The 13126-nt window shown below is 40.7% G+C and overlaps 2 protein-coding genes and 1 long non-coding RNA gene across 6 annotated transcripts; 1 reads left to right on the top strand and 2 right to left on the bottom strand.

Annotated features, from left to right (window-relative positions):
- Positions 1–2355: 2355 nt before the first annotated feature.
- On the bottom strand, positions 2356–8550 carry LOC117769123 (probable E3 SUMO-protein ligase RNF212). 4 transcript variants are annotated; one of them, XM_034597764.1, is made up of 13 exons: positions 8408–8550; positions 7776–7892; positions 7103–7164; positions 6885–6959; positions 6691–6747; positions 6491–6549; positions 6332–6391; positions 5417–5481; positions 5127–5187; positions 4241–4283; positions 3990–4044; positions 3020–3089; positions 2356–2673 (listed from the first exon to the last, which is right to left on the bottom strand). In XM_034597764.1, the coding sequence occupies exons 2-13, from the start codon at positions 7882–7884 to the stop codon at positions 2544–2546; spliced, it is 846 nt and encodes a 281-aa protein (XP_034453655.1). In that variant the 5' UTR covers positions 7885–7892; positions 8408–8550; the 3' UTR covers positions 2356–2543. The 4 variants fall into 4 exon arrangements, with proteins under 4 accessions (XP_034453655.1, XP_034453654.1, XP_034453656.1 ...); XM_034597763.1 differs by having other exon boundaries at positions 8536–8545; XM_034597765.1 differs by lacking the exon at positions 8408–8550 and having other exon boundaries at positions 6885–6954; positions 7776–8083.
- LOC117769125 lies at positions 8421–10678 on the top strand. Its single transcript, XR_004615156.1, has 5 exons — positions 8421–8573; positions 9002–9254; positions 9704–9878; positions 10084–10152; positions 10542–10678. It is a non-coding gene; the product is annotated as an uncharacterized LOC117769125 (long non-coding RNA).
- Positions 8980–10869, bottom strand: si:ch211-255i20.3 (transmembrane emp24 domain-containing protein 11). The gene is made up of 5 exons (XM_034597768.1): positions 10569–10869; positions 10055–10146; positions 9711–9836; positions 9315–9461; positions 8980–9221 (listed from the first exon to the last, which is right to left on the bottom strand). The coding sequence occupies exons 1-5, from the start codon at positions 10696–10698 to the stop codon at positions 9072–9074; spliced, it is 645 nt and encodes a 214-aa protein (XP_034453659.1). The 5' UTR covers positions 10699–10869; the 3' UTR covers positions 8980–9071.
- Between the last annotated feature and the right edge of the window lie 2257 nt (positions 10870–13126).

The raw sequence follows: 13126 nt of genomic DNA on the forward strand, positions 1-13126 counted from the left end.
AGACTATAGTGCCATCTACAGGCCAATCAATTGAATGAATGATATCAGTTATACATAGTAGATTCCTGCACTTACAGAGCATCACGCCTTTAACTTTAACTCTAATCCATTTAACAGGCAAAGTATTTTACAAGGCCTGACAACTGGAAGTCATTTGGATGTTAGTGTGTTGCTCAAGGACACTTTCACAGATGAAAAGAGAAGCTGGGGATCAAACTAACAACCCTGATCCTTAACCCTGAACTGATGACGACACATTTTAAAAACACGTTATTATTTAAATGATTACATTATCATCATGAGAACATAAAGTACTGTTCACAAAGTTAACACTCTTGAGTATGTCACAAGAAAAAATAGGATTTGACAACATATACAAAATAAAGTAATATTAGTATTAATAGTATTTATTTGTGCAGCAGATATTTTTGCCTTCTTTTCTTCCAACTGGGGGCTGGAATCCTCAAAGCCATTCAAACTAATTGATCTATGAAAGGTGGTGTCTCTCTAAACTGCACTAAAGTGAGTTCTAAAAGAACATCGTAATAAAGGTTTGCTGTAAGTGTAGAGTTCATTAAATGATATTCAGAAATAAATCCTCCCTTGTGGCTTTTTTAAAGAACATATTAAATCTTCACTAATCTTCCTCTGTGTTTTTTCAGCACTGAAGTCAAATAATGACGATGATGGGGATCATAGATTACACATCGACACTGGAGAGCTACACGAGGACTCTCTGCAAACCTCAGGAAGACAAATAGCTCTCGTGTGAAATCATTTAGTTCATGTCGTGTCTTGCCCGGAGGGGATTACACTTCGAGCACCAAAGGCACAGGACTGAAATACTGAGTGACAAAGTGTGAAATCTGGATCAGATTAAGTGAGAAGCTTCTCTCTTTCTCTCCCTCTCACACACACACACAGATGGAGATGGAGATGGAAATGGGAGGGAGAGAGGGAGGGAGGGGAGGACAAGCTGTGGGAATACGCTGCTGAATAATTACAACTGACATCAGAATAGTTTTCTTTAGCTCTCTGAAGTGGCAGGACTCATTTGTACAGCCTGGAGCCATGCAGAGTGTGTGTGTGTGTGTGCGTATGTGTGTGTACAAAGCAAAGTGAGAGGGAGATGTTTTAGTGTGCGAGAAAAGTATCCAGAACTGTGGCTGAACTAAAAAATTGTGTTTACACGCACATTGTTACTGTCCAGGACCCAAGATCCTCCAATGTGTGTGTGTGTGTGTGTGTGTGTGTGTGTGTGTTGTGTGTGTGTGTGTGTGTGTGTGTGTGTGTGTGTGTGTGTGTGTGTGTGTGTGTGTGTGTGTGTGTGTGTGTGTGTGTGTGTGTGTGTGTGTGTGTGTGTGTGTGTGTGTTGGAGAGATTTTTCTGATTTAGTCCTCTCCCTGTCAGTGTGTGACACCATGACAGCTTAGTCTGCCCGAGGGAGCCATTTCTCTCTAAGTGGACCTTAAAAAACAGGAAACGACTTTGGATCCCACTGAAGCATAGAGGGGGATCAAGCCTACTGACTCTGTACAATACCCTTCAACTTCACACACACACTAGTAAGTGCCTGAGCATAGCGTGCACAGACCCAGAACCCACACACACACACAGTCACACCTGAGCCCCCTTCAATAGACACCATTCACCACCCTGACAACCAGGGACAATAGAGGCAAAAACGCAGGTCGACAAAGACCGAATCAACCTGCCTGAACACATCAGGCCGTCCTCGCCACCCGCTTCCACGCAGCAGCTTCTCCCCGTTCCGATGACTTCAGGTGATATCATGTTTCTAGACGGCTACACTTTTCTTTGCCTCCACTTGTTTTGTAACAAGATTTCAGGGTGAAATCATGAGTCGTGTTCCTGAGGTTACATGCAGCAGGCCAGAAGTGCAGTAACTATTGTTGAGGGTAGTTAGCTGTACGGCAGCCTGAAGGCAACACCAGTCTGTCAGCACTGAAGGCAAAACCTTGTGGAATCCAGTAAATGAAAGTTTTTTAGTGAACATAATCCCAGTTTAACTGTAAATTGAAGAGATGGAGCATAACGTCAAATTGTCCCTCTGGCTAAAATCTTGTGAGGTTGTGACATGAGGCCTGTAGGTCTCTGTGCTGGATTACTGAAAGTAGTTCACTCTTATGACAACAACAGCTAAAGAACGAAAAAATCTAATGATTAACTTGACCTTTGACTACACACCAGCCACCACCACAGGAGTGACTGCATCAGGATATCTGCAGGATGATGGCAGCTACACTTAAACCCATAAATAAAGACTTATGCCATAATGTTACAAGTTTAATTCATTAGGAGACTGGAAGAATTACAATTCAATAAAACTGAAGTAGAATTTATTAATCAATGAACAGTTACATCGTGGCACAGGTTCAAGCTAAATAAGTCAGATTTCAAATGCTTCATAAAAAACAACCCACAAATCAGCTGGTGACTCTGATTTTCCAGAGACACACCTCTCTCATACCTCTATGTACCGTGCACGTCAGTGGCCATGTGTGTTTATGTCTGTGTGTTAGTTAGGGAAGAGGGCAGACCAGGGAGGACATGGAGTGTCTGAAGGAGGACAGAGGTCTGAAGATGGGAGACGTCCATCCTGAGCTCTGGCCGTATGGAAGGTCTGGTGTCACTGGTGCTCCCTGGAAACGACTGGAAGAGGAGAGATGAGCAACATGATCAACGAATCAGAGTTAAACTGACTGATGTTTCAAAGACGATTTAAAACAAAAAATGTTCACATGTATTAGTTCAGCTTTTAGTACTTTTAACTTTCCCACCATGTCCCACTTACAAAAAGGAAGACCTTTATGATTTTAAGATGTATCAGGTTATAGAATCAGACTCTTCTTTAAATGATTTGTTAAATTAAATCAAATTATGAAAAGCAAAGTATATATATTTACTGTATATGTATAGATGCATTTACGTAAATACCCAAATTGATGAAAGATATTAAATAGACAGACACAAAAATGTATTATATGAGATTAATCACCTGACTGTCGCAGAGCGAGCAGAGTGGTTGGCCAGTGTGTTCTGATTGGATGATCTGTGAGAGACGGAGCCTAAATATGACACACAAAGTAGATTTATGATAAATCCTTAACATACAATAAAATATAATGGTTTTATAAATACAAAACATATTTTGGGCTCATTATCGGCTCATGTGTCACGTTTCATTTGGAAACGCCTCCAAGAAGACAAGATAAATGGATGAATCATCTTTCAGAGTAATTAGTAGCTCATATTTTCCCCTTCACACAGACTTACAGGTTGTTACATAACAGGCAAATGTACTCAACCTCTGCTGTGAAGAGTCAAATAAGAAATGTCACATGTCGTAATGGGTGCTGCTAAGCCTTTAAATAGCCCAATCATTCGGATGCAGGTTAAAAATTGCGGTATTCTTCAAAATGATACTTACTCAACCAAACACAACAGATATAGTGAGAATCTACACTTGGAGTATGGCTAATAGCATTTCAGGGCTGTCACCTAACTCATCCACCATAACTAAGGTCAAATCCCTTAAGAGACTGACTCAGGAACTCAGCATGTGTAATCCTAAACATAACATCTGACAACATCTGCATTAGTTTAATCAGTGTGGGTGGTCAGTCTTCGTGTCTGTAACCTCCAAACGAAGGTCGGGACTGCCAGATGATGTTGTGAGATGTTTACAGTGCGATTATGTCCGTGTCTTTATGATTCCTCAAAAGTACATTTAGTACGAGCCATTACCATCACGCCTGTGTACACATTGAGCGAGGAGGGAAGTGAAACCACGAATCCAGACAATACTGGTATGATGCCCTTTGCATTGACGTAAAAGAAGCAGATAGTCTTTCCAGAGACAGAGGAATAGCTAAAGCAGATACACAGTTACAGCCAACACACACAGACTGCATTTCTCCTTATAGTTAACAAGTACAGTTTTATGACAGGTGGAGCAAAGTGCTTACCCATGCGTTCAGCCTGTGGAGGACTGATTAATGACAGTCGAGGTACAGTCTTAGGCTGAAAGATAGAGAGACGGAGGGAAACGGCACAAATCAAGACTTTTAATTTGCTTCTTCCTGTCAGTTCTTTTTATTTTTCCACTACTACAGAAATAAATCCAATCCCAAGATGCAGTGTGAAAGCTTATATGTTACAGTATATTATACAAAAAGCAGATATGGACATCAACGTTTGGCGAAATAATTGAACTTACTTTCCTGAACAGGCTTCTTTCGTCCGCCTCCAGGTTTTCAGTGCTACCAGACAGGAAGGCACACTTCATTAGTCTTGGTTCTATTGGCTGAACACTGCAGTGGCATCTTAACTCTTTTTATACAACCTAAAGATCTGCAGGATTTCAGTCCACGTGGCTTAACTTGGCTTTGGTGAAACTCAAATTGAAATCTAAGTAACGTTAGATTTATTAATACACTATTTTAAAGGGAATACAATAAAATGTATTAATTATCATTATTATACAAATCACATTGAGCTAGGTTTAAATGTAAAAAGCCTTGCATGACGTCTTTGTGTAAATTAATCACCAGCCCAACATTATCTTTTTCAATAGGTTGAATTCAACCTGCAGGTAATTCTGCAAATAAGGTTAATATCCGCAGTAGAAAAAACCTTAAGTCTCAGCGGATAAAACAACATTTATACCATTACATTCTGGCAGCCAATTAATCCTGTGTCAACGGTGTCTAGGAAACCTGACAGGGATTCCTGACTAAACCAAAGAAAACCTTAGCTTATTCAGGTGTGTGTGTGTGTGTGTGTGTGTGTGTGTGTGTGTGTGTGTGTGTGGGTGTGTGTGTGTGTAGGTGTGTGTGTGTGTAGGTGTGTGTGTGTAGATGGCCGAAGGGCAGGGCAAAGCTATACAGCAGCTTAAGCTAACACAAGCCACCAGGGGCTGAACCCAGGTTATAGCTTGTTTACACTGTTAAATACCTCCTACATTCTCTCTCCCTAAAGAGCTGAGAGACAAAAAAAAGGCAGAGTAAAACAACACAGACAAGGTGTCGAGAGCAGATCAGAGGAGACGAGGGGTTGATTATATTAAGAGGGGGAGTGAAAAATGAGAGAAGTTCAATACTCACACGTTCGTGGATGAGGAGTGTCGTGAGAGGTAGATGGGGGAGTTATATTGGATCTGCAAGGCTAACAGGAAAAATGTAATTAACACAACAGCTACTATACTATAATTGCTGAAGACACATTAGGTGAAACATTGACTCGGGCCAGTTGTTCAGTGGCCGAGTTGAACCAGGGTCATCAAAGTTTAAGCTGCAGTTTTCCCCACTTTTGTACCACGAGCCAGTTCAGGATGTTTCAGATTAATACCCTAAAGACTGATGCATGTGTGTCATTAACCTGTGGGATTATCTACCTGGTGTGTGTCCATGTGGAGTATGAGAACTGTGGCTCATTTGAGACACTGATGGAGCTCTGACACTGGATGAGAAGAGAAACATACAAGGTTCATCGGTTTCAACAAGATAGAAGTCACAGCTGTTTCAGACACAGTTGGAGTTAGTGTTGAATGACAGAACAGATGAGGACCTGAGCAGGACTGACATATGATTTATTGAAATTCATCTTTCAATACTCATCAACGAGGGTCCCTTCCCCAGAAGTTGCACAAAAAAACAATTGGTTCACTATATCTTTTTCTGGCCATCAGCGAAAAACCTCCACTTTCCCTTTAAACTCATTCAGTTCTTGCTGAAGCCGAACAGGAGTGAATGTGCCAAGAGTGACACCTGGTGAGAGGTGAAGTATAACAGTCAGCTCATTGTAAACTTTATAAACTAAAGTGCAGCCAAATCCAACAAGTCCAAACTCCAAGATCTAATTCCAAATCATTAAATGTTTTACTGCCTCCACAGATCCAGATTTTGTCTGTTTTTTCCATCTGTTTATTTCGTAAGTATTACAATCACTGATGCAGGAAGATTCCATACGACTCCTGATATTGTACAATTATCATGCGTGAATTGAGAAAGATACAAAATAATTGAAATCATTAAAATGAAACAACAGTCAAATGCTTGTTGGTAAACTCCTTGGATAATTAAACATTTTTCTGGATGGTCTGGTTTGTGGAACTATAAAACACGGCTTGATTACCCTGCACAGTGGCTGTTAAAGTAGTTAAACTCACCAGTTACAGATCAAATTTACAAGCAACCATCTGTTTGCTCTCAAACTATTAAATAGATTTATTAATGTTAAAAACAGATTGCATGAGTTACTTATCTTTTTTAATAGAACATCAGGATGTGTGTATATCTACTCTATGTACCTCTGATGCTGAAGACGGTTTTCTAGTTTTGCGATGTAGGCGCTCTGTTCATTCAGCTTCCTTTAAAGGGAAAATAAATAAAAAACAAATAAAAAAGTCAGCCACGTTTTCACCCACATTCGATTTAGAAATCTGTATAAAAATGTATTTATAACTTACTTTGTCATCTGCTGCATGTCTTGTTTCATCTTGACTACTACGTCTTCTAATTTCTCGTTCTGTAATTGATTAAAATGGTTAAAGATGCTCACAGCTGGACGGCACCTCAGGAAAATATAGTCATTACCATTATCTGCCAAATGAAGAAACTCAAACATTCAAAGACACAAACATCCACTAGGAAGATAAATGTCTCCCACCCTTTGCTGGTAGTGAGTCAACAGTCTCTTCTGATGTCGCGCCTGGAACATTATAACCTGAGAGGAGAGGAAACACTTTCATGTCTGAAAATACACATACTTCATAAATATATATAGCTCTACAAAACAGCCAGCCGAAGATGTTGATGCAGCTTTAATAACAGTTACTGAGACAAGAAAGAAAGTTGACAAACTTTGCTGATTTCCGTCAAGTGTTTGGTTGCCAACACGTTGACGTCAGAAAACAAGGCTTTCACCTCTGAACTGCTCTGAAACAGACATTTCACACATGACTGTAATGACATCATGGTTGTAAATTGATATCCATCTGTTCATTAAGTGTGATGTTATTCAACGCAGACAGCTCCACCGCCACACAATGACACGATCAGATTTTAAGAAAGATACTTACTTTGTCAGAGAGAGGTGACACTTGGCAGTTGGCATTGCATGTTAAACATTTTCCTTGTGTGCCTGCAATTAAAAATAAAAAAGCAATGAAATGAAATGCACAATCTTTGCAGAATGGTAGCTAATAGAAGATTTGTGGACACTGGATCAAGTACATAACCAAAAAATGTGGTTAAAAGTCTCTTTCATCATCATTTATCTTATTCAAAAGTGTGATATTTTCTCATATTAAAACAAATTGCCTCTGATTTCAGTAATGATGTCACTACTTCTTGTATTTCCTTGACTCCTTATTTATTTATAGATTTTGTCTTTTATTCTATCTGTCCTCACTTTGTCCTCTTGCCGTTAGTTTTGTGTTGTGTTTCATACTGTCCCTTGTACTGCTCTGTCTCCCATTTGAAAGTGTTTGAGACCCCCTTTGAAAACGACACGATACATCTCAAGGGGTTTATCCTAAGACAATACATTTCTATAATGGCCTAGGAAAATAGAAAGGCTCTTTTGGGAAAAGTTCAGTTTAAACCTCCTGACTGAAGTTCACAGGATGTAAAACTGAGTGGATCCAATGTGTAGTATCACTCCCAACCCAACAGATGTCTCTGTCTCATCATACTTCCACCTGCATGGAGCTGCAGACATGGACGTGCACACTGGGTCTCAGGTCAACTCACCTTTCTGAAAACACACACTGCAGATGATGTGACCACATGTTGTCAGAGCCAATTTCCTGTCGGCACCGGGGGGGAGGAAGCAGCAGTTGCAGCAGATCCAGAAAGACATTGAAACTCCTGCAGAACACAAGAGCAGCATTTGATAGTTGTACTTTTCAATGTGAATCTGAACCAAACCTGATCTCTTACCTTCACCGGTGAATCAGATCGGACCTCAGCCAAACCTTTAACCAGTTGCCTGGGGCCTGGACATAACCTGGGGGGAGAGACGCCATTTTAAATGGAAGCAAACTGAAAGGGGGAACTAAAGTTGTCCCAACACCTGCTGGGGAAGAACTCACTGTTTATGTGTGAGCTTGTTAAATTAGCTTCATCTAAACATGCTATGCTGTTTTTCTAACGGTGCATTAAGACCTTAACTGGATTTCTGTTGGGTTTATAGCAACTTAATCCACCAGCTCAGCCCTTATTACGGTCAATTACATGTATATTAGCCTCACTGCTCAAGCTAGCTCTGTAGGTAGGGAAGCTAAATGCTAACGTACCCATGTTAATTGTAAATAATTGTAAATCAGGTCTGCACCAGTAGCTAGTGGTTTTATTTCTGCCTCGTCACTTCATCATGATCTTACCTGTTCTCTTTTGATGAATGATGAAAAACAGGGTCGCATCCCATCAATAATAAATCTCCTTTAGCTCCTAGCAGCTAGGACGTCAGTTTAGCTGCTAGCTAATCGTAGCCTGTGTGCTAACGCCTCACCTGACATGGCTGTGGCTGCAGGACACTTACAGATGGAGGTAAGTTATAATTTAGCATAAAAATAAATGAGGCGTGAATGCAAAACAATTGTTCAAATTGAATTTCAAATTTATTGAAATTGCATTAGTGCTATTTTCTGGTTATTGAGTATTTAAAGATAGTGTATTTTTGCTCATTAAGGGGTTAAACAACCTTGATTATTCATGCTATGTCCAAACTACAACTCTAATTAAATGGAGTAATATACAATGCTATACATTTACATGGTGAAAGATTAATATATAATAATGCCTATGATACATTCCCAATGAAGTATAAATGGATTTTCTCCACATGTTGCATCCATTTATTGTTTACATGCACAGTTTTCACCCTAATATCCTATAATCGTCAAACCATATGTTTGGCAGATGGAGAGTTTTTAAATTGTTACAGTATTTCTGGCCATGAATCGTCATTGCTGCAGGTTATAAGAAGCACTGGAGCAGGTGTGGGTGAGATCTGCACAGCAGGTACAGCGGTGACGGGGTCAGAGGTCACACCAGCTTCTTGGCAATGAAGAATTCCTTGAGTCGTTTCATCTGCCAGAAACCGACCGTGAGCAGAATGGACGTCTGCACCACGGCCCACCACAGCACTTTGCTGTTGGTGGTCTCGCTGATGTGTCGAAACACCTCCTCTTTCTCCTGAATCGCAGCAGACGAGACAAAAGATGGAGGGTGAACACACATTGAGTCTGGATGTTTTGATAATACTGCATAAAGCTACTTCTCATTTACCCTCTGGTACTCCTGCTGTCTGGTGATGTACATCATCTGCTCCACGAGGTGTCTGAGGCTGTTCCCCAGTGTCTCCATGTTGTCTTTAGTCTTGTCAGTATCGGGTTCAATCGAGTGCTCTCCCATCTGAACGTCCACATGTAGCTTCTGTTCAGCACAGTGGGGGGGGGGGGGGAGAGATTGAGATATTATTCTCTTATTCTCTCTTATTCTCTCTTGTGAAAATGTCCTGTTTTCCCAAGATTTTTAAATAAAATTCTGAACACTTCAGGACCTTAAGATTTTTACTGTACTGTCGCATGACATAAGATGGTGTTTCCTGAAGAAGTTTTAGGTTTATTACCTTTTAATGTTATTTTATATTTTTTAAATTGTGTGTGTATTCACAGGTCTCACCAGTCTTTCTCCAGCAAAGACAGAGAACCTGGTGGAGTTGGTTTGGAAGCAAAGGTAGTGCTGACCAGAGGCGTGAGCTGTGAAGGTGAATTTACCAAATTTACCAAAGCGCTTGGTCATCACAACCTAGAGAGAAGGAAAGATGCTGTTAGGCCAACATTTCTTCAGGTACGAGTCAACAAAATGGAGACGTGGGTATTAATATGTATGTATTTTTCTTATAAATCAAACCGTGCAGCACTTTATCCTTGTTTCGATTTGGTTTGAATGGAGAAACCAGCTAGCACTTGTTTTAGTGTACCATCACACATGTTTGGTGATAAACTGTGCAAAGAGTGCAGTACCTCATGGTTTGGGTCTCTGATTGTCACAGTGGCACCAAAGTGGGGGGAGTTGTGGATTGAATTCGTATCCCAAGGCTCCAACAAGAAATAACCTAAAGGTAAGAGACATTCACACACGTGTGCGTAGACATACTATATGAGCACAAACACACATAGTTGTAGTCAAGGACAAGCTTTTAACTTTTATGAGGGAATGGAATATATCTCATATTGTGATTTACATTCAATGTCATTCAATGTTAATGTATAATTAATTTGATATATACATTCATCACCATGTTACTCAAGTACAGAAACATTTCACCTATTCACTTATTGTAGGTCTGATTCCACTTTTTACATTTCTATGTCATTGTTATTGCTGAGGAAGAAATCAGTTTTCATGATGTGCATGTAACAGTTGTGTGTGATTCAATAATCACCTGGAAATTCACAATACACCTATCAAACTATAATTCCACATTCATTATTCCTGTTTGACGTTCAGGAGGAATATTCCCTCTCCGGGACTCACCGGTCACCAGCGTGTCCTCTGGAATCTCCTCAATGATGCACTTTTCCTCCTGTTCTCCCAGATCAAAATACATCGCTGTGGCCAGCATCAGGTAACACTGGAGCAGAAAGCCAATGCCTCGAAAACCCATTTTCAGCTAACAATGAGCTATTAGATTACAATACACTTGACACTGACCAAATGTTTGGCCTGTACTTCCGATCTTTTTTTCTCTTTAAGTGTATTGCAAATTCTAGTTTTGAGGTTTGTTTCATGGACTACAGCCAAACAGCCATTTGCTATAGCAGATATTTACAGTGGAGGGCTGCAGTATAGTGTGAGAGTGTGTGAGAAATTCACAGGTGCTGTGTTGTGTGACGAGACATTCCCGTCGTGTTGTGACTGGTTAACCTGGGAGCCAATAGCAACGTATCTATGACAAGTTATTGATTGGGACTAGCAACTTGCACCAGATACAGAATAATCAGCAGTGACTTCTGTGTGCTCACATCAACATGGCATGGGAATTCATAAACCTTTCTGGGAGATGCAATGTTTTGATTGGCCTTAAACAGCAAATATCTACCATTTAGAATATTATTGTAAGAACTTGCACTTCTCATGCATCTATAGTGTGTGAAAATGTGTACATTTAACTGACCATGTCACTATCTACGTCACGAATAAGTTTCTTACTCCTTGTGGATTTTCTTGTCCTTTTTAAAAATGCGATGTTCACCTTTTAACCTCTTATAAAGCAGCGAAGATTGCCAGTGTAACTGTGACTGTTACTACAGTTCAGAGGAGAAATTGAGTGGAAACTGTAATCCAGACCATTACATACAATAGTTGCCATATGCTTGCCCTACATCAGGTCACTTATAAAGTAAACCCCAACACACCCACACACAGAATGAAACCTTCTCGTATTTAGCATCTGCAAAAGTTATCATCTCCTAAGTAAGCAAAGAGTCCGATTTCCCTCTCCTCCCACACTTCAGTAGTTTCACAGAAAGTGTGAATGCGAGCGTACCTGCCAATAAAATAGAAAGACACTCCAGCATTGTACAAACCAACCGCTGCGTCTGCCCTGATCCTGAAGCAGTGGCACTACTCATTGTGCAGCAGCAGGCAGTAGTTAAAACCTGATATTTTCACATTTTGTTGCCTCTGTTCTTCAACTAATTGGACACACCGGCTCTTTCACGTTAACGGGCTCTGCTCCTTCACTGTCGGTGTCACTCTGTGAGTGTGGGCGGGGCCTGTTTGTGTGAGTGTAAACTCTGTCTCACTCCGTCTTCAGACACAGATTTGAGATGAGAGAAGCGACTCCCTATCTCGCTAAAATGCTGCTGCTGTTCTTATGTAAAATGGGGTCAGTCACGGGAAGAGGCATATATTAAAAGGCTGATTCCTCCTTTTTATGAATTGATATCCGATCATTTAAATGCATATTGATTTTTAAACCCAGCCCTAATTGCATCCCATCATTTCTTTAGATTTATCAGCTGCACATGAAACCAGTTTGAGCGTTTGCTTTGTGACATTGCGCATTCTCCAGCTGGGAGGAGCCATTACAAGATGGTTTATTGAGGCCATAAAGGGATGCACATGGTCAGCAGCTATACTTAGATTGATTATGGCCCTTAAACGATGAGTGATTGGTTTTGAGGGACCCAAGGTGAGTCTGCTCCACACCATTGCACCACTACCAGCCGGGACTGTTGACACAAGGCAGGTTGTGCTCATGCATTTTTGCTGTTCCTGGCAAATTCTGATCCCCCCATCTTTATGTGTCTCAGCAGAAATTTAGATTCATCTGACGAGGTTGCATTTTTTCAGTCTTCAGCTCTCCAATTTTGGTGAGCATGTGCCCCCTGCGGCTTCGGATTTCCATTTGGGCTCCTCTGCTCACCACAGTTGTAAAGTGTGGTTGTCTGAGTTGCTATCTGTATTTTTCTGGCGACACAAACCAGTCCAGCCATTCTCCCCTGACCTCTCATCAACAAGGTGTTTGCATTGGTAGAACTGCTGTTTCAGCAGTTTCAGAAACCAGCCTCTCCGGCACCAACAAACCTGCCATGGTCAAAGTCACTGAGATCGAATAACTGCTGCCAAATAACTGGTTGATTACATAATTGTATGGATAAGCAGGTGTGAAGTCGTTTCCTTCAGAGGACTCTATATCAGTTTATATTTCTCTTGAACATATCAAGACTAATTCTGAGCAACCTGGATGATAAAATGGTAAATCTCTTTTCTGAGGATGTTGACGCCCATTTATTCTTCATCTCCTAAGATTCAGGACAGACTCTGAACTCTTAGCTGATGAAAATATTGTTAAGTAAAAGCCAGAAACTGGATCTGCTCCTCTCCCATCTCCTGATTCTTTATCTCAGTAATTTTCCTCTGCCCTTGTTATTCCAAACGGAAGGAGCTCCCTCGTGCACCAGATGTTTGGTTCTTATTGCTATTCAATCTGTCATCTGCAGTGTGGTTTTTGCGTTGCTTGGTGGGAAAGGGGGTGGGGTCCTAAGTGATTTTTATCTGTTTCACATATGAAAAAAGAGGTCACTTTA

This window comes from Hippoglossus hippoglossus, chromosome 10 (genome assembly GCF_009819705.1).
Source record: "Hippoglossus hippoglossus isolate fHipHip1 chromosome 10, fHipHip1.pri, whole genome shotgun sequence".
NCBI lineage: Eukaryota > Metazoa > Chordata > Actinopteri > Pleuronectiformes > Pleuronectidae > Hippoglossus > Hippoglossus hippoglossus.